Source organism: Crinia signifera, chromosome 6, assembly GCF_055691185.1.
Source record: "Crinia signifera chromosome 6, ASM5569118v1, whole genome shotgun sequence".
NCBI classification, from domain to species: Eukaryota; Metazoa; Chordata; class Amphibia; order Anura; family Myobatrachidae; genus Crinia; species Crinia signifera.
Window position 1 is genome coordinate 253,423,217 of NC_139222.1, and position 26,306 is coordinate 253,449,522.

General features: G+C 43.5%; 1 protein-coding gene across 4 annotated transcripts in view; it reads left to right on the top strand.

Moving 5' to 3' along the window:
- EXOC6 (exocyst complex component 6) overlaps positions 1-26,306 on the top strand; it is a 277,290-nt gene that overhangs the window by 202,441 nt on the left and 48,543 nt on the right. For all 4 annotated transcript variants that reach the window (XM_083149343.1, XM_083149345.1, XM_083149344.1 and 1 more), the window contains one exon: positions 5,254-5,395. In XM_083149343.1, coding sequence (XP_083005469.1) covers positions 5,254-5,395 — 142 coding nt within the window. The remainder of the gene's footprint in view (positions 1-5,253; positions 5,396-26,306) is intronic.

Below are 26,306 nucleotides of genomic sequence, written 5' to 3' on the forward strand. Positions count from 1 at the left end.
TGAGAATTTCCAAACTATCAGGTGGGGATGATACGTTTAGTGCCACAGATTTGGTCATGTTTATTTTAAAGTTTGAAAGGGAACCAAATGTCTGAAATTCTGCCATGAGGTTGGGGATAGAAATAATCGGGTTGGTCAGTACCGCCAACAAATCGTCTGCGAACAAAGCTAGTTTATAGTCAATGTCCTTTACTTTTAAACCGGTGATATTTGGGTTAAGTCTAATGGTACATGCTAGGGCCTCCATACACAGTATGAATATTAGAGGGGAGAGGGGGCACCCCTGCCTGGTTCCATTACTAATTTGGATCGGTTCCAAAAGGGCCCCGTTAATTCTAATCCGAGCCGTGGGGAATCTATAGAGTGCCATGATACGTTGCTGACAAACCGGGCCCAACCCTATGTGTCTTAAGACCCCTTCCATAAACATCCAACTAATTCTATCGAATGCTTTCTCAGCATCGGTAGACAACATAACCATTGGTAGATACAGACAAGAGGTATACATAACTTATGACCAGGCGCTGATATGTTCAAGGTGTATGGTACTTCTCCGCCGTAGTAATGATAAATATCATGCGGAGGAAAGACAGTAAATATAGTGAAGTACAGTGGGGTACAACAAACAAAAATTTAATTGGTACAGAACAATGTCTGGTAGGTCACATTCGGATCCTCCAGATAAACATATATATTTATAAAATTTCCAATAAAACAAGGGTAAAGAAATCCAAATGAAAAGGGTTTCTTATTGGCTCAACACATGGGGCAATTACCGGAAGGGATGGAACTGATGGCCAGTTCAAATAGCGCATGTGAATCTGTCCCGGGGCAAATCACGAATCATCAGCTTCCCCAATTTCCGTCACTCTGCTCCAGCGTCAACACCGCCAAGGCTCCCAGACTGACTGACGCGTTTCAACTCCAACTGGAGTCTTTTTCAAAGTCCTTAGGTGTGTATATTACCCTAGTATCCGTTGCCGTCTTATATACTGTCCTTCTAAGTGTGCGCTCCTGTCTCCTGGTCACTTCCGGGTTCCGACCCGGACGTGACGTATCGCCGCAATGCTGCGTCTCCATGGTAACTATTGTGTGCTGTCGGCCTCCAGGCCGGACATGACGTTCCTTCTTGCTGTTGCCTAGGTGACGCATCCTGGGTGTACACAATTGTTGGTGCCGCTACGTCATCTCCGCTGTCTTACGGTTTAGTTGATATGTTGCCATAGTTTCCTACATAGCTGGTATTGGAGGAAAACGGCATCAATAGCAGCTTATGAATACATATCCTTTAACGTACAGTGACGTTTCTGCAGCAGACAGCTTACAATAATATAATATAATACATATAGTTCGCTCCGAGCTATGCGAATATCTTTATGGGCCAATGGGAGAATGACAATATATGGACCCATAACCCATTCGGAGCGAACCTGGTGTCCTGGCGAAGATATATAGATGACGTGTTTTTTATTTGGAAGGGGGAAGAATCAGTTTTAAATGAATTTTATACCTTTTTAAATGCCAATGATTTAAATATCGAATTAACCTTCACTAGCAGCAATACAGAGGTAAACTTTCTAGATTTGACAGTTTATGTCTCGGATAATACCATACAAACTAGGAACTTTACAAAACCAACCGATTCAGGCACTTTTATTCCCACCTCAAGTTGCCATCATCCCAATTGGTTGAAAGCTATTCCTGGGGGACAATTTAGAAGGATTAAAAGGAACTGTTCCGAACAAAAAGTTTTCGAACAACAAGCGGAAGGCTTACAAAAAAAGTTCTTATCCTCAGACTACAACAGCTCCGAAGTAGAGAGAACTAAAAGTGAGGTTACTTTGATCCCCCAAGAAACATTATTAAAACCAAAAATAAAAAGAACCACTAATTCAAACTTGGAATTCGCTTTTATCACATCATTTAACAGTCAATATAAATCCATTGAAAAAACACTTCAAAAACACTGGGGGATAATCCAGAAAGACCCAGTGATTGGATCATTATTGCCAATAAAACCTAAATGCATATATCGGAGAGCACCGAACTTGAGCTCAAAATTAGTCCATAGTGCCCTACCCCCCACAAAAGCAATCTCCACAATAAAATCTAAAGGCTTCTTCAGATGCGGGGCATGTATCGCATGTAGGCATGTCCAAGGATCAGGTCAGAGACTCAGCGAAATTAATATAAACACTCACTCTGTAAAAATCTCTGACTTTATAACATGCAATACAAAAAATGTGGTATATGGCATACAATGCACCTGTGGTCTATGGTATATTGGACGAACAGCGAGACCATTCAAAGTGCGACTCAGCGAACACATTCGAAACATCAAAAAGGGCCTAGAAACCCACGCACTACCAAATCATTTTAATAAATACCATCAAAAAGATGTGTCTTGCATTACACGGTTTTGTGGGCTAAAATGGGTGAAGGGTCACTGGAGACAAAGGGACCTTGCCACCCAATTGGCCAAAGCCGAAATGAAGACAATATACGAATTAGGCACTTTAGCACCTAAAGGCCTCAATGCAGATTATGAAATAAAATGGTTTTTATAATGTGTTTTTAAAATATGTTGATATACCTTTTTTAGATTCCCATTTTAACTGTTATACATAGAAAATTATAGAGAAGCACTGCCACTTTTATGAGTGATATAACATAAGCTGCCCGTATGCACTGTCACTTTAAGGGAAATGCAATATGGAATATCTGTATGCACTGTCACTTTCTGTATTATAATACCATTGCAGGGGAGAGGAATACCTCCCATACGCACTGCCACTATATGTATTATATTATATTATTGTAAGCTGTCTGCTGCAGAAACGTCACTGTACGTTAAAGGATATGTATTCATAAGCTGCTATTGATGCCGTTTTCCTCCAATACCAGCTATGTAGGAAACTATGGCAACATATCAACTAAACCGTAAGACAGCGGAGATGACGTAGCGGCACCAACAATTGTGTACACCCAGGATGCGTCACCTAGGCAACAGCAAGAAGGAACGTCATGTCCGGCCTGGAGGCCGACAGCACACAATAGTTACCATGGAGACGCAGCATTGCGGCGATACGTCACGTCCGGGTCGGAACCCGGAAGTGACCAGGAGACAGGAGCGCACACTTAGAAGGACAGTATATAAGACGGCAACGGATACTAGGGTAATATACACACCTAAGGACTTTGAAAAAGACTCCAGTTGGAGTTGAAACGCGTCAGTCAGTCTGGGAGCCTTGGCGGTGTTGACGCTGGAGCAGAGTGCCGGAAATTGGGGAAGCTGATGATTCGTGATTTGCCCCGGGACAGATTCACATGCGCTATTTGAACTGGCCATCAGTTCCATCCCTTCCGGTAATTGCCCCATGTGTTGAGCCAATAAGAAACCCTTTTCATTTGGATTTCTTTACCCTTGTTTTATTGGAAATTTTATAAATATATATGTTTATCTGGAGGATCCGAATGTGACCTACCAGACATTGTTCTGTACCAATTAAATTTTTGTTTGTTGTACCCCACTGTACTTCACTATATTTACTGTCTTTCCTCCGCATGATATTTATCATTACTACGGCGGAGAAGTACCATACACCTTGAACATATCAGCGCCTGGTCATAAGTTATGTATACCTCTTGTCTGTATCTATCACTGTGAGGGAAAAAGGAAAACCCTCAATACATCACTAGATAGGCTGCTGTGCGCACTGTTGGGGAGCACTTAACTGTAGAACATAACCATTGGGATGTTCTTAGTAGAAGCCAAGTATATCAAGTCAATGGCTTTAGTCGTATTGTCTCGCGCCTCCCTCCCAGGCACGAAACCCACCTGGTCAGAGTGTATCAAGTTAGGCAATACCAACTTAAGTCTATTGGCTATTAATTTTGCGAACAATTTGATATCAGCATTCAAGAGGGAAATTGGACGGTAACTGGCACATTGGCTTGGGTCATTATTCTCTTTAGGTATAACCGTTATATGTGCTTCTAAAGATTGGGGGGTAAAACCTTGATCAGCTGCTATTGCGTTAAATGCCATCAGCAACTTAGGTAAGAGTATATCTTTAAAAGACTTATAATAGGAAACAGTGAAGCCGTCGGGGCCCGGGCTTTTCCCAGACGGGGTATCCCTTAGAGCCGTCTCTAGCTCCAAGAGAGAAAAAGGGGATTCCAATCGGGCTTTGTCTTCCTCCGACAGTCGAGGGAGACCCGCATCACGGAGATATCGCTCCACAAGAACATGGGAGGAAGGCAGCGCCCCAGTAGTGTTAAGATTGTATAATTTAGTGTAATAGGAGTGAAATGCCCCAGCTATGTCCCGTGTGAGGGTACGTCTGGTCCCATCTGAGTCTCTTATTGTGTCGATATATAACGTAGCCCTCTGAGACCGCAGTGCTCTCGCCAAAAGCCTCCCCGGTTTATTGCCCCACTGATAGTAACGGTTCCTACACAATTTGTAATCCTTCTTAACATCTTCAAATAATAGGGCATTAAGCGCCGACCTCACCTCAGCAAGTTCTAACAATGTTTGAGGGGAAGGGGTAGATTTCTCACCAAATTTTTGAGGTAGATATGGGTCAAGATCCATACTACAGTCATTAGTACCATTGACATTATTATCATGCTTTCCCTAATTGACATGCAATCACAAATAACCAACTTGCTGGAGTTATAATTTCTTAAACATTAATCAAAATATATTCTTATGCCAAGCCCTAACTACCGGATCTGGCTCCAACATCATGTATCGTGTATTGGACCTCTTCATGAATGAAAATAGAATGTCTTGAGGTGATTGTTGTCAGAACTCATCACTGTATCTGGGGATGAATAACAGAAATGAGCAGCGATAAATACTTGGCTCATAAAAAAGAGTGAGTCAGTTTGGGATGGCAGTTGATGGCAGTTGCTGTGAATCCCCTATTTGAATTTTGAACTGTGCCGCAGCCCCCTTCTCTGGAGCCACCACTGGTGTATATCCCCCTAAAGGTTACATTTATACTGGTATTACATGCACAGGCAAGAATGCTAGGCCACTGTTGAGCCAATAAGGACATAGTAATAAACCTTTAGGTGAGCATCAGGAGAGACGTGGCCTTTTGTGAAATGTATCCTCTCACTTTGGCTCTTCGTAGTGTTTCTGCTTTGATTCCTGAGTATGACTAACTCTGCTTTGATACGTTTGTGAATTCTTATTGTTTTCTGTTTGTTAACTAATTTTCCATTCTTTTTTTTTCTGTTCAGGGAAAAGTTGCACAAACTGCTTGTATGTCGGCCTGCAAGCACCTCTCCACATCGCTAACACAAATGCTGCTGGACAGCGAGCTGAAGCAGATTAGCATGGGCGCCATCCAGCAATTCAACCTCGATGTCATCCAGTGTGAAGGTCAGTACCCTGCGCATAATACTAGGTCAGGAGGTCTGTTATTTCACCTCATCACACCAGAGATTTTCTCTAACAGAAATTTGAATTTGAAATATAAGGAAGTAATCACATGGTCAACATGGTCTGAATGTCAATATTCAGGATGTCGACACGGTGGGTGTTGACAGTTACAATGTTGACATTACAGATTCAGGTTTGCTGTTACCGCAGTAGAAAAAAACAGTATGTCGGCATAATGTACATGCTAACAATTTGAAAGTCAACATTTTGTACCACAAATAGCCCCAGCCTTAAGAAGAATATTGCATTGAAAATGCAGCAATAGCAAAGGCTATAAATGGCATTTGGTTACTCATTGGACATGTGACCCATAACATGCCGATATGTGGTACAGGTTAAGTATCCCTTATCCGAAATGCTCGGGACCACGAGCATTTCATTTTTTGGAATAATTATTTTTTCCATACTTACCTGGTCCCCTGGGGGTGCCACGATGGTCCCCCCGATGTCCACGGTGTACCCTGGCATCCAAGGTCGGCCTTCAGGATCCTCTTCAGCTGCTTCTCCGGTCCCAGGAGTGCATTGCGTGAGTGCGCAGTCACGCCGGCACGTCCGTGCACTCGCGTAATGCACCCCTGGGACCGGAGATGCCGCTGAAGAGGATCCTGGAGGCCGGGGGACGAGGCAAGTATGAAAAAAGGGGTATTTGGGTGGGGGGGGGGGGGCTGGAGAACAAAAACACAATATTTTGAAAAACCACGGTTTTCGGAATATGTCGGTTTTTTGGAATACATGGATAAGGGAGACCCGACCTGTATATCAGACTAGTCCAACATTTCCCAAATTCCATCCTAAAGGCTCCCTACAGTCCATGTTTTAAGGATATCCATGCCTAAGCACAGGTTACTTAATTAGTACCTCAGTCAATTTGATTGTACTATATGTGCCTAAGCATGGATAGCCTTAAGACAGGTCTGGCCAACCTGTGGCTCTTCAGATGTTGTCAAACTACAAATCCCATCATGCCTTGCCACAGTTTTAATATAAGGGAGTGTTAAAACTGTGGCAAGGCATGCAGGGATTTGTAGTTTCACAACATCTGGAGAGCCACAGGTTGGCCTGTCCTGCCTTAAGAGCTGGGCTGTCCAGGTGCCTTGAGGACCTAGGGGCAAATTTATTAATCCCGCTTAACTAACTGTCAAATTATAGGCTGGGCTTGCAAAATGACAGTTAGGAGCTGATTTGGCATATCACCGGCCACTTTATCACTTCATCGAGCTTCAAAAATCTGCCCTGATATACCCCAGAACTGGATGCACTGTAGCTTGCAACCATTTTTTAGTCATTGTTCATGAATTTGTAAAAAATGCTTTTATTAACTGTACATGTCAGAGCCTTTTCCAATAAATCTAAACTGTAGCTGCAAAAAAATTTCCCGAAACCCCTGTCAAGAGTTCCCGTTCCACTTGAGATCTCAATGAATGTATTACTTTTGAATTTTGTTCCCTCAATAGTAAATGCACTCTATTGGGTGTGCAGTAATAGTAGCTGTCTAGGGCCGTACTGTGCCCGTGCCTATGTTTTTTCTGAAGGAACTCCGGTCACATCAACGCGCCATTAATATTCAGTTTGCTTGCGTTTCATTTTGTACATGGGCAGCACGGATGGTGTAATGGTTAGCATTACTGCCTCACAGCGCTGAGGTCATGGGTTCGATCCCCACCATGGCTCTAACTGTGCGGAGTTTGTATATTCTCCCTGTGCTTGCGTGGGTTTACTCCGGGTACTCCGGTTTCCTCCCACAATCCAAAAATATACAGATAGGTTAATTGGCTTCCAACAAAATTAACCCTAGAATGTCTGTGTGCGTGTACATGTGGTAGGGAATATAGATTGTAATCTCCACTGGGGCAGGGACTGATGTGAATGCTCAAAAAATATTCTCTGTAAGCGCTGCGTAAAATGTATGCGCTATATAAGAAACTGTTAATAAATAAATAAATAAATACAGGCATCACACTAATTAACAGTGCCACCTAAGTAATGGAGACGTAGTACATGGCACAGCTTAGGGAGTATTAGCCTATCTGCGTTATGGCTTTCCCCAGCAATGTCATCAGCTCGTCATAGTATCAGCATGTTTGTACCCTCATTAGCCATGTTTCCAGACAGACGGGCGACTCTTGTGGTCAGCAACTGGGGTTAGAGGCCATTGCGAGTGGATGGAAGAGGTATTTACTGAACAGTCAACAATTCTTTTGGATTTGTATCCATTGGCAGACCTGGCTTCATTACTAATGAATGCGCTTACTTATTCAGAACGAATGCATAGACAGTTATTACAGAGGATGCATCAAAAAAAGACAAACATTCGAATAAAACGCTACTAAATGAAAATAAATGTGCTGTGAGAATTAGGGATGTGCACCGGCCACTTTTCGGGTTTTGGGTTCTAATGGGTTTTGGCAAAACACCTCCTATGTGTTTTGTGTTTGGGTTCTGGGTTCTGATTTTTTGTTAAAAAAGCATAAAAACTGCTAAAATCGCAGAATTTTGGTTTTTTTTTTTTGCTCCTACGCTTTATTAACCTCAATAATTTTCATTTCCACTCATTTCCAGTCTATTCTGAACAGCTCACACCTTACAATATTGTTTTTAGGGCAAAAGGTTGCACCAAGGTAGCTGGAAAGCTATGATAAGCCACACAAGTGTGCGGCACAAACACTAGACTGATATGGCACACTTAGCATCCCCTCTAGGCTGATACTGCACACCTAGAATTACCCCTGGACTGATATGGCACAGGTAGCATCACCCCTCGACTGATACGGCACATTTAGCATCACCCCTGGACTGATATGGCACACTTAGCATCCCCCCTAGTCTGATACGGCACACCTAGCATCACCCCTGGACTGATATGGCATGCTTAGCATCACCCCTGGACTAATACAGCACACTTGGCAGCACCCCATGAATTATACAGCAGACTTGGCTCACCCCAGGAATTATTTGGCAGACTTGGCTCACCCCTGGACTGATATGGCACACTTAGCATCACCCCTGGACTGATACGGCACACTTAGCATCACCCCTGGACTGATACGGCACACTTAGCATCACCCCTGGACTAATACAGCACACTTGACAGCACCCCATGAATTGGCAGACTTGGCTTACCCCAGGAATTATACGGCACAGATGGTGGAACCCCTGACCTGATACAGCACACATGGAATTATACGGCACAGATGGCGGCACCCCTGGACTGATACGGCACACATGGCGGCAGGCATGGAATTATACGGCAGACAAATTCCTGCAGTAAAAATAAAAATTTGTATTCTTTTAATTATAAAAAAGAGCAGCACACCTTACTTAGCAACACCCCATGAATTATACAGCACTCTTGGCTCACCCCTGGACTACAGCGCATTTAACAGCCCTTGCAGTAAAAAAAAAAAACACCTTATTTTTATTTTCATTAAAAAAAGGGCAGCTCCCCTGGTCTGGTATGGGACACATGGGGCACCCCTGGAATTATACGGCACACATGCGGGCACCCCAGGACTGATACAGGACACATGGGGGCACCCATGGAATTATATGGCACACATGCGGGCACCCCTGGACTGATACAGGACACAAGGGGGCACCCATAGAATTATACGGCACACATGCGGGCACCCCTGGACTGATACAGCACACATGTGGGCACCCATGGACAAATAAGGCACACATGTGGGCACCCCTGGATGGATACAGTACACATGCGGGCACCCCTGGACTGATACAGCACAAATGTGGGCACCCCTGGACAAATACAGCACACATGTTAGCACCCCTGGATGGATACAGTACACATGTGGGCACCCCTGGATGGATACAGTACACATGTGGGCACCCCTGGACAAATACAGCACACATGTGGGCACCCCTGGATGGATACAGTACAAATGTGGGCACCCTGGACTGATGCAGCACAAATGTGGGCACCCTGGACTGATGCAGCACACATGCGGGCACCCTGGACTGATGCAGCACACATGCGGGCACCCTGGACTGATGCAGCACACATGCGGGCACCCTGGACTGATGCAGCACACATGCGGGCACCCTGGACTTATACTGTGCACTGGCAGCAGTCATTTAAAAAAATTATAATAATGTACTCCCCTCTGTAGCACTAGCAGCAGCCCCCTATGCATAAATCATCCCCCCCCCCACTCCGCTCAGCAGACAGCACGGACACATCCGTGCTGTCTGAAATCACCAGCCTGTTTGAAAATGGCGCCGACCGCCGGGAACTATATATCCCCAGGTCTCGCGAGAATCCGACAGCGGGAAGATGACGTCCGGCCTCGATTTGAACTCAGAAAAATGGCGGCGACCATTGAACTCCCTGGATCCAGCCTCGGATCAGGTAAGTTCGTGGGGGTTCGGATCTCTAGGATCCGAACCCGCTCATCTCTAGTGAGAGTGTGTCGTGCACTGTTGATGTGTTGGTGCACAGCAAGTTCTATGGGAAAGAGGAACATTGGGGCAGATGTGTTCGGCCTTAAAAAGAGATAGATGCAAGGGTGATAAAGAGTGATTATTTCTCTTTAAGGCTTAATGCATCTGCCTCATTGGCACTTACAGGCCACTCATTCTGGCTTATTATGTTTGTGCTGTTAGAACATCCCCATTAAGCAGTGGTTCCCAAACTTTTTTGAATTGCAGCACCTTAGAGTATTAGAAACTTTTTTGCGGCACCCCAAAGCCATAAGTTTTTTATTCAGAAATGTATTTAAAAAAAAAAATTTAATTGAGGAAATTATGTTTTTATGTCTTACTTAAGGTCAGTTATGTGGTGAGTGTCCAGACTTGAAGGGTCCCATGGCACCCCAGGGTGCCACGGCAAACCGTTTGGGAGCCACGGCCATAAATGTATCTTCAAATTTTTTCTTATACATCCTTAACCACTTGAGTGGTATGGCCGGAAATTTTCCGGGCTCAGCTGTGCTGCCGCAGTGGGCTGTCCCAGGAAAATTTCCAGGCATACCACTACGTAGGAGGTGCGCACCAGTAGTGCCTCCAGCGGAGCACCACTGGCACACCACCTTTAGTGCCTCCCTCCATCAAACACTCGCCCCCCACCACGAGTCCCTCTGCTCCGGCATACCCGGCAGCCAGCCACCAATCGCCATACTGCAGTGACATAGGCGGCAGGCTCGCGGATGTTCGGGGGGACCAAGAGTTCAGGCACCCGAGTCCTCCCAAGCTGTTGCGAAACATACCTGAGCCTGCTGCCTGTGTGATGACTGACAGGCGGCTGGGGCAGCGGCGGCAGTAGAGCTCTGGCGTACTAATGCCAGAGCGAAGGTGAGGGGTCGGCTTCCTATGATCTGTGGTGGGTTTTGCTGGGGCAGGACAAACCTGCCCTGGTAGGTTTGTCCTTTCCCAGCAAAACCCACCACTCAAGGGGTTAATATCAAATTAGTGTATAACACATTTGATCTATCATTTGTGTGTTACAAAGACACATATAAATTTAAAAAAACAACCATAGTATCTATGTAGTAGGGAATATAGATTGTAAATTCCACAGGGATCGATGTGAATGGCTGACACCTACATTTCTCTGTAAAGCGTCACAGAATATGTGGATGATATACAAATACCTGTTACTAAAGTAGTATATTTTTTACCTTTATTATACACTACATGGAAGAAAGTCATTGGACACCACATGTCAACGAAAACCATGCGTATTTACAATCAATAGGGGGTAGGTCCACCTTTTGCAGAAATAACAGCAGCTACTCATCGTGGTAAACTCTGCACAAGTTCGTGTAGCACACATAGTGGGATATTGTGCCATTCCTCCTGCAGTACAGTCACCAACTGTGGTAGTGTAGAAGGGCGAAGCGATCGCGACCGCAACCTGCGCTCGAGTTAGTCCCACATATGATCTATGGGGTTCAAATTAGGGCTTTGCGCAGGCCACACTAGTCGGGTGACTCGATTTTCATCATACCACTCCATTGTAGCCCTCGAAACATGACACGTCGCATTGTCGTCCTGGAACACACAATTGTCGTTCCCATAGAAACGCCACAACGAAGGTAACATGGAGTTATCCAGAATATCTCGGTAGGTCGCCGATGTCCTGTTCCCATGCACCTGTACGAGTGGGCCCATGCCATGCCAGCAGAAACAACCCCAGAACATGATGCCTCCACCTCCAAATTTTACTGTTGGCACTACACATTCGGGTAACAGGCGTTCTCCAGGCAATCGTCATACCCACACTCTCCCATCTGAGATTCATCGCTCCATAGGACTTGTTTCCATTGCTCCACCGTCAAGTTTTTCCGCTCCTTGCACCAACAAAGTCTCTGTCGTGTATTGGTTTTGTGATCAGAGGCTTGTGAGCCGCAGCTCGACCATGATAACCGAGGGCGTTTCCTGTCTGTCATTTTATCAGCAAATGATCTGCTACGACGCTTGCTTCCATATTTATACATGTAGGAAGAGTCCATATTCACTTTGTCAGGAAGATTCCATTATTTCAGAGTTAAACCAGGGAGTCCAATGACTTTCTTCCACATAACATCTGCCAATGTGATCTAACATTAGTGAGACTACAAAGGGCTTTTATTATTGCAGGATATTCCTCTCCATAGAAATACTCAGGAAGTTCTGCGATGTCGGTATTCCGTAATTATCACTTATGTGTGAAGAAGCAGAATGCAATGTATTAAACCTGGTGTAGAGATAAAGTGGAAGGTAATAATGCGCAGCCAATCACCTCCCAACTGTCATTTTTTAAACATAGCCGATTGGCTGGTGCTTTTTCACCTTCCATTTTATCCCTTCACCAGGCTTAATTCATCTACCCCTGATTAGTCTCTAATCCCAGACTCGCTACTGTGGGAACAGCAAAAATGTATTATCATTTTACATCACTGGTCCAGTGTGGACATTAAAAAATGATCCTCATGCCCTTAGCGGGGCTCCTCCTTGCATGTTGCATATCCTTGTATTTTCTGTCCATTCTAAGAGCACCTGAAGGCATTGGGTGAATATTTGAAGAGTGAAACCACCCATCAAATGGGGGATTTGTATTACCTCACCCCATAGAATATTATTTGGTACTTATGTAATATCTGGGCTCCCGTTTTTCTTATGAGACCGCGTCCCCTCGCGGGGCTCGCTGCGCTCGCCACGCTTCGGGCACGGTGGCTCGCTGCGCTCGCCACACTATATAGAATCAACTCCATGCGTAGTTGGATAGTAGGGGTATGAAAAAATGGGGAGCATTTAACATGGAAGCCCAGATAATACATAAGTACCTATTATTTTTCTTGGTACTCTTTACCTAGAACGGCGACCATCGCGACCATCGTATGCACTAAAAAACGGGTGCGATGCGATGCCCGCGATTTCCCATAGGGATCAATGTTAAAAGTCAGATTGGATGCGATTTTAGTGTTCAATGCCTCAATGCCCGCGATTTTTCCATAGGAAACCATGTTAAATGGGCCACAGAACCAGAAAAAATTAGCAAGCATAAGAATCTGAGCAAGTCGTGACAGCAAGAGAACTGGCTCAGAGCATCTCCAAAACGTCACATGTTGTAGGGTATAACCTCGAAACAGTGGTTAGAACAGTGGCGATTTTTCCCTATAGGATGAATGACTGCAGCCCCCCCACCCCAAGCATAGGTGCCGATTTATGTTTTTGCTGGTGGGTGCTCAAGCCAAAAATATAGAGGAGTGGCTTCATAGGGAAGGGGTGTGGCCACAAAATAATACCGATGTATATTACGGAGCACAGTTGTCTCCAAAATTCAAATTACGGCAACAGAGTTCTACATACATAACTGCCCCCACAGTGCAGGTACATAAATGCCCCCACAATGCAGGTACTCTGCAGACAGAATACACTCTTCCCGGCATACTGTTTCCCAGGTGGCGGTTCCGGCAATGTGGGTGCTGCAGCCGCAAATTAGCAAGTTAATATGGCGGCCCAGCAGCGGGACTCGGGCCCGTGGGTGCTCATCAATTTCCGTGGGTGCCACAGAATCGGCACCTATGACCCCAAGTAAAATCGACCTGCCAGTCACCCAAGGCAGTCCCACTGGGAGATGTTCCCTCCCTATGGACTGCCTCTTTGGCTTCTATGGGCTGCAGCCGAATCAGCCCATAGAACCTGGGGCATGCACAGTACTGAGGCCGATGCTGCGCCGGTCCTGGTGCCTCTCATCTAAATCATCAGACTCCAGGACCGTGAAATGGGAGTGGGTGAGCGGCGGCAGCAGGGGGTGTCAGCATCGCAGCCAGCGGCATCCCCTCTCCTATAAGGTAGAAGCCACCACTGGGTTAGTACCTACCAAAAGTGATCCAAGGAAGGACAATTGTGAACCCGTGACATGATTATGGGCACCCAAGGCTCATAGAGGCATGTAAGGAACGAAGGCTAGCCCATCAGGTCCTATCCCACAGAAGAGCTACAATGCATCTACAATGGGCATGTGAGCAACACAATTGGACAATTGAATCACGTTTTAGTTTGTATATGATCTTGTGCAAAGAGGGCACGAGTACACTGGATCTTTTCCTTTACTGTCTTATCTGCTGTTATATTTTATTTCAATGTTCTTGTTTCTTTTACAATTTTTTCTACAACTTGCTGTGCATGCACATTTCTCATGTTCCATGCACACTGTGTTGTCCAACTCACCACTGCATTGGGCCAGAAGAACGTGGAGCACTAGACTGAAGAAGTTGTTTAGCACCAGTGTACAGTAAGGAGGTAACGGGAACTCAATCAGGGATTCGGTGATTCCCTGGACAGAAGCCAGGAAGGTGTTCTGCACAGTAAGGATAAACCAAGATACACGACTCAGTGGCTGAGCAATGGAGCAGAGCAGGGGTTATGCACATAAATGGCAAAGAAACACCAGAGCTTGAAAATCTCATCTAGAAAAATCCTGACATACTGTGTAATGTCAGTGATTGAGCAGTGTGATGGCTGTGTGACAGGCCCTTGATAGCGTCATATATTTCAGTTGGGCAATTATAAAAATAAGCAATTGATTCACTCTGTCAAATTCTTTCCCCTTTGGCCGCATGAGAGGAGATGTGTTCACGTACATGCCCTTGCATGTTACCGTGGGGATTCGGGTGCGGCTGTTTGGCCGGTCGGCATGCGGTGTTAAGGGGCTCGCTAGGCAGACCGAATCACCCCTGTATGTTGAGACACTTACATTTGGATGGGGTGTATTCAAACTGAAATCTAAATTGCAGTGTAAGAATAAAGCCATCTAACATATGTGGGCTACATGCAAACACAGCCAGTATTTACCTTGCACAGAAACAATATATATATATGCTCACATTGATCGAATAGCAACATGGTTTGTTCCAGGCACAAAAATGACTTGCTTTTCTTTACTTTACGGAATCTGGTCCCTAATTCTCTGCTTATGAGATCAGCAGTCATCAGTGTTAACTGAACTTGCACCGGTCCGATAATCCCTGCTGCAGTAGATCTGACTGAAATCAGACAGATACCTACATACTCTAGTCCCCAGCTCCATCACCTGACTCATGGGATGCTTCTTCTACATGCAGATAACCCTTTGCCTACCTATAACACCCATTCAGCATGTAACCTACATGCGCTCACCTTGGAATGACTTGTATTACCCCTTTCACACTCGCAGAGCCGGGTCATACCCTGGAATGTGTTCCCGGATGCTTCCCGGGACTCTACCCAGGAATGTACCCTTTCACACTGCACTCAGACCTGGGATCAACCCGGGACAGCCCCATTCACACTGATCCCGGGAAATCCCTGCAATTACATATGCATGTCATTAGAAATGGACTCCAGGGCTCTTAAAGATGACATCAGTATTAGTGACCCCAAGAAAGCTCCAATCAGCAGCTTTTTTAAAGTCCTGTGTACCCAATCCTGGGTACGGGACCATTCACACTGACCGCATCTCGGGTCGATTCCGGAATCTACCCAGGTCAGGACCTGGGTAGAAATCCCGGGATGTTCATCCCGGGATATTCTTTCAAAACCCTTTCACACTGAGCTAAATCCCGGGTTGATTTGCTCTGTATAGCTCTGCTCTGTATAGCAGGGGGTGGGGACTGAGGGTGTAGATTCTTCCAATTATTGGAAATTGGGAAGAAGGCATTGTTAGAGTATATTAGTTCTCATTGCATACGGCTGTGGCCGGATAGGCTGTGGCCATAGTTTAGCTGTGGCCCTGTATTGAAGTGGGCCGTTTTAAAGTGGGAAAACGGAGTCATAACTACAAGCGTTATACCTGCGTTACACCGAAGGAAAACTGAAGGCAAACTACTACAAATCAACAAAAACACACATGGACTGCATTGATACCTCAAGAGTATGTAATTCATCTCCAATATGCTCTCTTTATTTCTGTGTTATGCAAACTCTTGTATGATTTGAAAAGTTCTGATTTAATGAATTGTTTGTAATTGTTATTACTTGTTTGGTGAAGTTGTTCAGTGAAGCATAGTTTAGTGTTGCATTCTGCCTGATGTCTACTCAAACACAGTGCAAATTATCTCCTTTGACCATTTGGCCGTTAGTGTTCAGGTGAAACCTGACCTGAACAGACTCACTATATTCTTAGAATTAGTGACCTGCAGCTTTTCTGAACAGTAAAAAAAATAAAAACAGACATTGAACAACATCATCAAACAGGTAATTTCAACTTTAGATTTCGATTTTGTACTGTATGAACATGGCTAGGAATAACAGATGCACAGGCAAAATGTTTAAAACTATGTGTGCAAATGCTAGAAGCCTAGGAGACAAAATTCCTGATCTAATAGCAATAATGACAAGGGATGACCTAGACATTGTGGCTATCACAGAGACATGGTGGAATGAGAACCATGGCTGGGACGTAGCTATACCAGGATACAATTTATTTAGGAAGGACAGAATGGGAAGAATCGGAGGAGGGGTAGCAATGTATGTAAAGAAAAACATAAATGCTACTTTAATACAAAATATTGAAGAAAAAACTGAGGCCCTTTGGGTGACCATAGAAATGGGGGAGAAGGACATTATTCGTACTGGGGTCATCTATAGGCCACCAGGCCAGGGGCAGGATTTGGACAGGAGCCTATTGCTTGATGTCACTAAAATGGCTTTAAAGGGAGAAGTCATAATCATGGGAGACTTTAATCTACCTGATGTGAATTGGGAGGAGTCTTTTGCAAGATCATCTACAAGTGGCAAATTTCTAAATTCCCTACAGGGAGCCTCTCTCAAGCAATTGGTGAGGGAACCTACTCGCAAAGACTCAATATTAGATTTAATACTCACAAATGGTGACAGGATATCAGACATATATGTGGGTGAGAACCTGGGATCCAGTGATCATCAAGCAGTATGGTTTAGTATCAAGTCAGGGTCCAACTCCAGTCACACAAAAACTAAGGTGTTGGATTTTAGGAAGGCTGACTTTGCAAAAATGGGGAGATGTTTAAGCGACTCATTAGCGGATTGGACGAACTTGAAAGGAGTGCAGGAGAGGTGGAGAAAATTAAAAAGTGCAATACTAAAGGCAACGGACCTTTGTATCAAAAGGGTTAAGAAAAGTACCAGGAAAAGGAAGCCAGTGTGGTTTACAAAAGAGGTATCAACTAGTGTAAAAGCAAAAAAGATGGCCTTTAGGACATACAAGCAGACTCAAAATAATAATGACAAAGAAGTGTATCTTGCCAGACGCAAAGAGGCTAAGAAAGTGATCAGGCGTGCCAAGGCACAAGCTGAGGAGAAAATGGCTCAGTCGGTAGATAAAGGAAACAAAACTTTTTTTAAGTATATAAATGAAAGGAGAAAATCAAATGGAGGAATAATAAGACTGCGGACAGACACTGAGAATTTGGTGGAGGGAGACAAGGCAATTGCAGATCAGCTAAATAATTACTTTTGCTCTGTATTCACTATAGAAGGAGAAGGGAAGGGACCACAGTTAAGTTGCAAGGACATTTATAAAAATAAGGTAGATGGAGGTAGATTTACTAGGGAGAAAGTCCTAACAGAACTTTCAAGACTGAAAGTGGATAAATCAATGGGGCCAGACGGAGTGCATCCAAGGATACTAAAAGAACTAAAAGATGTGTTGGTAGCGCCATTAACAGATTTATTCAACCAGTCACTAGATACAGGTGCAGTTCCAGAGGACTGGAGAAAAGCAAATGTAGTTCCACTGCACAAAAGCGGAAGCAAAGAAGAAGCAAGTAACTACAGACCAGTGAGCCTTACATCAGTAGTAGGGAAAATAATGGAAACACTATTAAAAGAAAGAATAGTGGAATATCTTAAATTAAACAACTTACAGGATCCAAAACAGCATGGTTTTACTGCAGGGAGATCATGCCAAACAAGTCTCATTGACTTTTTTGACTCCGTGACCAAAATACTAGATGAAGGGGGGGCTGTAGATGTGGCATATCTAGACTTTAGTAAGGCATTTGACACTGTCCCACATCGCAGGCTGCTAAATAAACTTGAAAGTGTGGGATTGGATTATAAAACAATTAAATGGATAAGAACCTGGTTGCAGGATAGGAAACAGACAGTTGTCGTAAATGGAGTGCATTCTATGGAGGGACATGTTACCAGTGGAGTACCCCAGGGATCTGTACTTGGACCAGTGCTCTTTAATATCTTTGTCAGTGACATTGCAAATGGTATTGAAGGGAAAGTATGCCTTTTTGCAGATGATACAAAGATATGCAACAGAGTAGACACACCAGGAGGGGTAAATCAAATGACTGATGATCTAAGTAAACTTGAGAATTGGTCAAGAGAATGGCAACTACAGTTTAATGCTAAAAAATGCAAAATTATGCACTTGGGACTCAAAAACCCAAAGGCTCAATATAGTATCAAGGGTACTATAATGGAAACTACTGAGGAGGAAAGAGATCTAGGAGTCACTATTTCAAGTGACTTAAAGGCAGGGAGGCAATGTAACAAAGCAATGAGGAAGGCTAGTCAGATGCTTGGTTGCATAGGGAGAGGAATCAGTAGCAGAAAAAAAGACGTAATAAAGCCACTTTATAGGTCATTGGTACGACCTCATCTGGAATACTGTGTCCAGTTCTGGAGGCCATATCTTCAGAAGGATATAAATACATTGGAGAGTGTACAAAGAAGGGCAACTAAAATGGTTCATGGCCTACATCACAAAACTTACCTGGATAGACTAAAAGATCTTAACATGTATAGTTTGGAGCAGAGAAGGGAAAGGGGGGACATGATAGAAATCTTCAAATATATCAAGGGTTTTAACATAGTACAGGTGGGAAATTTTCTTCAAAGGAAAACAAGTAATAAAACACGAGGACATGCACTGAAACTGGAGGGAGGTAGGTTCAGGGGAAATGTTAGAAAGAATTACTTCACAGAAAGGGTAGTGGATAAGTGGAATAGCCTCCCATCAGAGGTGGTAGAGGCTAAGACAGTAGAACAATTTAAACATGCTTGGGATAGGCATATGAATATCCTTACAAAGAAATAAGGATTAAAAAGGGTTGAGTTTACCTGAAGGGTAAAAAAGGGGCAGACTAGATGGGCCAAATGGTTCTTATCTGCCGTCAAATTCTATGTTTCTATGTTTCTATGATGCGCGTTCATGTGCAAAAACCCGGGATATTTTTGCAAGTGTGAAAGGGGTATAAATTCTCTAAGCTCCGTATTCAGGACCGCGACGTGAGCGCAGTTTGCTCACTTTGCAGGATCTGACTGTATTCCGGATCGGACGCAGCTCCGGAACAGGTGGTGCCACTGGTATAATGTATCAACCTCTAACATGGCTTTGTACCCTGTATACTAATTTACAAATATATGTATCGGGTGGAACACTAAGTAATACATCCTGGAGGAACATTCTGCCTGAAGTAGAGAAACAAATGACATCTTTGTTAATATTTTCCATTAATCGCTATTAAATGAGGCCATTGAGACTTGCTCTGATGTATGAACATTTAATGGCTAATTATCAATGCCTCTCGTACCCTGGCCTGGTATAAGAAGACCCAGAGAGTGAATGTTGCACAATAGCTGAGATTCCGTCCTACAATTCAGACTTTGATTGATGAAGAGGGAATCTCTGCATCTGAATACATAACCACAAAACATATATACAGTTTCGGCAAAACAAGAACAACGGACTATTTTAATAACAGTTTATTTTTGCAGCAAGGAGATGGATATGTTGTACAGGGTTTGTGTCGCACTGGAGCAGATCTGAACCTAAAAGCCGCTTTTGTTGTTGGGATTCCATTCATAAGGTCTGTCAGGCGCATTCTGTGCATCCCTGTGTTCCTAGTGATTTATAACCTTTCTCATTGGCCTCCTCCAGCTTTCCTCCTTTGACATTTTGGGATTAATGGCTACAATGGTGACAGTTCCATTAGCACTCAGAGTGTGCAAATAACTCACAAATGGCAGGTAGCTTCCTACTGTATTGATAAATGGGTTTTTAGGTTTTACAGACACAGAAGGGGAGGTGCGTTCCACAGCAGCCTAGAATTTAATGTGCACAATTTAATGATCGCTCAACTATTTTTTAATCATCATTTTTTAGTTTGCAAACTGCTGTAAAATGATCTCGGAGTTAATATGCAGTACTGTTTACAAGCATTAAATCATCGGATATTATTAATGCATGTCTGTCCTATATGTTTTTCTAAACCTGAGCCGAGAATGGTGACAAAACATTTGCTATATGCGTTGTGCGCGAGTGTTGGTGTCTACGGTTCTTGTTTTCTCCTGCATTTTCCCTTAGTTAGGAAACCATTATATGCAAGAACATAATAAAGAACCATTCAGTCTAAGGCTTACCTGCAGGGGTTAAAGTGAGGGGGAACGGGGTGGAACTGAGTTCCACCACCTCTAATGGTAGGGGGAACTGAGTTCCACCTCTACCACAGTCCTGAAAAGTAATTCCAACAGAAAAGCCAGTCCCAGCGGCTTCTTCTTCTGGTATGGCTTATGTAATGTAAAATTAAGATGAACAACTGTGGATATTATGTGAATAAGGGGTATTACTGTGTGATTTAATATGAATCAAGGGCACTATATGAGGTGCATTTGTATACGATTGTGCTACCATGTGTTGTGGGACCATTATCCCTTTATGGGTGGTAGGGCACAAATATTCCATGGCACTTATCTAGGCTCTGCCTAACGGGGAGGGGGTGGAGGGGTCATTGTTAGGGAAACGGAGTTCCACCACCTCTCCAGGACCACTTTAAGCCCTGCTTACCTGCATGAAGAGAATGTGGTTGTTCATGCTCGGTGGAAGTAAATGATTTACACTACAGATAACCTAACTACTGCTGTTCTCAGTTATAACTTACGTCTGTTTTTGTTTTAGTGTTTATAATCGAGAACACCAAAAACCCTCTCCAGTGTTACCCAATTAAGTAATAAACTGAGAATACTTTCAAAAGGGCACACCACTTTCCTCATTATAGGACAACGTCTTGGCTATGGCTTGACTCTGCTGACCGATGTGAAAATAGGCCTCTCCCCACCCACTCAACACCGCTGCCTGACAATCAGGTAGTGGTAGGCGGGGAAATGGGGGCAACATTACAAGGCCCAACCTTGTGCAGCCACAGATTCCCAATAATCATGAGTCTGTGGGATGCCGGAGATTTGCGTCCAGGTCTGAATTAGGTTCTCTGCTTTCTTAGGCTGTGTAGAATTAATTTTGGGGGGAAAACCTCAGGTAGAGGCACAGTGAAAGTCATTTTTAATCACCTTTGCTTATTTTCTTCAAACTTACTTTATTTTAAATACTTCGCTTCAGAAATTCATGACTCCTGATATCTAATGTATTGAAAGATGGAAGCAAAGCAAAAACAGGCACTGTAAACCAGCTATTGATCTGTCTGGCCCATTGAAGTATTCACCTAACTTCACATACAAAATACCAGAGCAATGAAAATAGATGATCGGACAGAAAAAGAGCGCTTAAAATGTGTAGTAAATCCTACAACATTAAATTGTTAGAAGTCCCCAAGTGTTCTGTATTTTTTTCCCCAAAAAAGGGAGGGAATTAGGTGTTGATTAGTAGACCTTCACCACTATGAGTCAGTTGATAAAAGATGGAAGCACATACATGTAAACTTTCTCACTGAAGTGGAACTGATCTTGCATACCCAAACTCACAATCAATGATGTCTGAATAATCACATCAAGGTAACTTTATAACACTAATGAGTAATGCGTACCCACACTCACAGCGAAAAGCATGGGAATCCACATATAAAGGTTTCTTTAATCCTCCACCACTAAAGTGTAGGGGGAATTTGCTTCAACGAATGAAAGGCGTACCACTACTCACGGTCAACACAGTGGTGGAGAATAAAATAAACTTTTATATGTGGATTCCCATGCTTTTTGCTGTGAGTGTGGGTACCATTACTCAACACTTGGGGACTTCTATCAATTGGGGACTTCTATCAATTTAATGTTGTCGGATTTATTACACATTGGTCTTTGTTTTATTATTGCTATACATGTTCACCATCTTGGAACACTGTCAATAGGATCTATCCATTACCCTATGTATACTGCCATTTCCAGTAATTTTAAGCGCTTGTTTTCTGTCCTATCATCTATTTTCATTGTCCTTATATCTAATATCTATTGGGGGAAAAGAATACATTTATATTTTGTACTTTAATAAAAGTTATGTTTTAATATACTAGGCGCATTATTAAATCTTTAAACAAGGATAGAGTTTTGAGAATACCGGATGACTAGAAGTCATTGCAACTCTTTGCCACCATTGGTAAAGTATTTTTTTATGTCATTTTCTAAACTGCTTTAGAAAAATTAAAGAATCTGATTGGTTGGTCTTTGTACAAGCTCTCCTAAACGTTCCCTACCGCACCAGTAGTCATTCGGTACAGAGCACCTATTAATGTGTTAAATGAGCAGCAGGGTTGTCATGGCAGACAGTACTGCGTCACAGAGCTACGGTCTTGTTTTCGATTACCATGATTCCAACTGTGTGGAGTTTGTATCTTCTCCCCGTGCGTGGGTGGGTTTCCTCCAGGCACTCTGGTTTCCTCCCACACACCGAAACCTAACAAAAATAAATATCTGAGTGCACAAACAAAAACGTTTATTGTTTTTTATATTCTGAATCTTTTTCCTCAGCCTTTTACAACTATAATACATAGAAAAATGATCATGAGATAGTAGAGAATTATCAAACGCTTTGCGTTCATATGTGTACTTGTTTCCTGCATGTATTCGTGTCGTCATGCACAGAAGCATAGATTGTGAGTGCATTATAAATTAAGAGTCATAGTGCTGATGTTCTTGACTGGCCTGTATGATTTATAGTGTGTCTTGCTGGCTTACATACAGGCAGGTGTGTTTGATGCAGATGATAAATTATGCATGGCCATCTGCATAGGACAGATCATATGATTTGTCCCTCCCCAGGGTCGGATATAAGGAAGATACGATGCACTTTTATCTGTCTTGTGTCCCGTAAAACTTGTTCCTCATTTATTTACTATCGCTGTGTTCCTCCAAAATGTTCTGTTATTGCCATAGAGAACTGACCCAACGGCTCTGCATTACGGCTGTGATGACTGCTTCACCTTTGTGCTCCTTTGTTTTTTCTTTACGTGCTCCGGAAATAGTTCTGAGGTAATTGTTGTTGTAAGCAGCACCACAATGCATTGTTGTCACAGTGGGTAACCGTCTAACAATGGAATGTGCCGCTTGTCAGATCGGTATGGACACTGAGGGTTGTTTACAAGGAGAATGTACATTAAAGTATGTCCAGACCTTATGAGTGGCCAACAAGCATTGTGAACCAGAACGCATCCGCTAACTGCACTAAGGGCTGGCGATATCAGGGTTGCCTTCAGAAATCGGGGGTGCCAGGTTCTGACCAAATAGACAGGGCCAAAAAAAACACACACATACACGCATAAGACTAGTATGTACATACATAAAACATCCACTAGTGATACCACTCCCTGTCCGCTGCCACTGTAGGATCCGTCTCAAAATCCAAGAGAGCAGGAAAGAATAAACTGGGATGGGGGTGTTGTCAGCAAGTGTCCAGTCCAGGTACCGCCCTCACCATGACCTGTATCTGTTTGTGGCTCCCTGTATCTGTTTGTGGCTCACCCCTGCCCTTATCTGCAGCAAATCACGCCACATGTGACACTGAGGTGGATTTCCCACAATGCATGTGAATAGGGGTGACACTTGCTGGGGGGCGGGACACCAGGCTGACAAGGTCAGGTGTTTTTTTTATTTTTGCCATTACAACTCTTTTTTTAATGATTTAGCATCTGTCAGAAGCGGGTCATTGGGCAGCAAGTTGTGGTCCTGGAGGTTATAGTTGGGCAAGGTTAGGCTGCTTTGGTGTCATTAAGGATCTGCACTGGCCCCCAAAATGAAGGGGCAGTGACATAGGGGGAAGCAGCCAATTTGGTTCCCAAACCTTTTTGAATCACGACACCCTAGAGTATAAAAAGTATCTTTTGTGGCACTCCTAGTCCAAAGATTTTTTTGGGGGGAGAAATTTAGAAAAAATATTAATTTAAGTAAATTGTGTTTAAAATTATTTTTTAATTATGTTGTGATGAACAAGATTTGCTTCTGTTTGTCATCGTATTTTATGATAAGGAACCACCAGCACTGGTTTTGCCTATTACATGACCATATTACAGGAGCAAAAATGATTTGAATTGGACCTGGACCACTAACCAAAGGCAACCCTGCAGCCTGAGCCCTAAATCCACCCCTGACTGTCACTGCCATTGTGTTTTATGAGAACCCCCTTGGATCCACTGCAGATGACTGGCCTGTCATGGAGAGACAGTGCAGCATTTTAAATTTGATGTCGGCCACGGACCAATCGCAGCTCTCAGAGCAGCAGCCAATCGGGAGCAGCTGCAGTTCACTTGCAACTGGCTCCAAATTTAAAATGCTGCCACTATCTCTCCATGCCTGGCTGCAGAGGCCCAGTCTGTTAGAACCTTCGACTCCAGTACCAACAGTCTCCTGTGATGGTGGCCCTTAGTGGTATCATGTTGGTATGATAAATATGCCCGTCTGGTCCCATTTTTTATACTAGATTTATAAGGGTTAATGCATCAAGCAGTGGAAAGACAGGAGAACATTCCAATAAAAAAACAGTTTTGAGGTAGCATTTGTCAAGAGCATTCTATAAAACAGGTCAAATCTGATTGAGTTGATTGCTGTAGGCATCTTCTCCACCGGTCCACGTCTCTACATTTTCACTGTTTGATACATCAACCACTAAAGTACAACTTCAAGAACAAAGTCATTTTGTTATGGGCGGCTTAATATTGACAGTCGCTACAATTTGGGTAATCCTAACTCATATTTAACGTTTAAGTATCCTTTAAGGCTTTTTCCTAAAGACGTGTAGCACCTTCTCTGACAATAATAAAACCACTCTCCCCAGACGTCTCTCAGGTGACATCCACTTTGGAGACAGAAAAATAGCATTCCAGGCTGCTGCTTAGAGGCCTGCACCTGACGTGGGCACGCTAAGCTCTCTCCCACCTCTAAGAATTTCTTTTTAATTGCTGTCTCGCTTAGAGGTAGGCTTTTTTTATTGAGCGAACGCTGTAACAAAAGCAGATGTTTAAAATACGTTGACAGCTTAGGAATTAGTATCATCCAGAATCCTTCTGTAATCATTCCCCTTGGGGCATCAATAAGCTCTTTCCATGAGAATAGCATATTGCTTGTTTTTGAACTTTGAGCAGAAAGCTCTTGGAAAATGTAATGTAATTGGGGGTAGTAGGTGGGGTGAATAACTAACGTACAGGTTAAGAATGTAGTTTTTTTTATGGTACAACCAGCAATTTACACATTTTTTAATTTTTACAAGGAGCGTTAAAAAAAAGAAGTAAAATAAAAATCAGTGATGTTGGATACTTTGTCATATGGTGACTAACATGTCGCGCGACTGCTTTCATACGCAGCTAAATTAATCTCACCTCCAGTCATTGACTGTCAGCTGTGTTCCGTCAGTTGGCCGCTACTGCATTGCATTCTGGGACTTTGATGGCGATAAAGTACTAGCCAATGCACTCTTAACTGCTATGTTAGACTTTTTAAAATAGCAGTTAGGATCTGATTGGTTGGCACTTTATCTCTGTCTGCTTTATCTCTTCACAAGTATTAATAAATAAACCCCTTTAAAGGCTTTTTTATGTATGCTGTACTCGTACCTGTCTATTATTTATTTATTAGCAGTTTCTTATATAGCGCAGACATATTCCTCAGCGCTTTACAGAGAATATTTGATCAGTCCCTGCCCCAGTGGAGCTTACAATCTGTTGAACGGTAAAAGTAAAGGCCCATACACACTGGGCGATTTTGAGCTGAAAGCAGTTCAGCTTTGCCGTTTGAGCTGCTTTTAGCTCCAAAGCCGGGCCAGCGATGATGCATGCTTCCGCACAGGGGCGTATTGGCCCAACGGGAAACCCAGGCTCCCAGCTCCCGTTCCCCCCTCCGCCCGGCCAGCAGAAAAAGGAAGCAGCAGCAGCATTACAAACCGCCGCCGCCGCCACCCCCGGGCGCACATTACATACCGCCGCCGCAACCCCGCGCATTAAATACCGCCGCAACAAATTATTCCAATGCACTTTATAATAACCAAGCCAGTAATAAAACAATACTGAAGAATAACACACAGACAAAGAGATCAGAGGGCCCTGCTCGCAAGCTTACACTCTATAGGGAAAGCACAGCTCTCTAGTTCTATGAAGCTTCTAGAGATGCCAGATAATACAGGTCTGCTGTGATCATGTATGAAAATGTTACTTTCTTTTCAGTATATTTC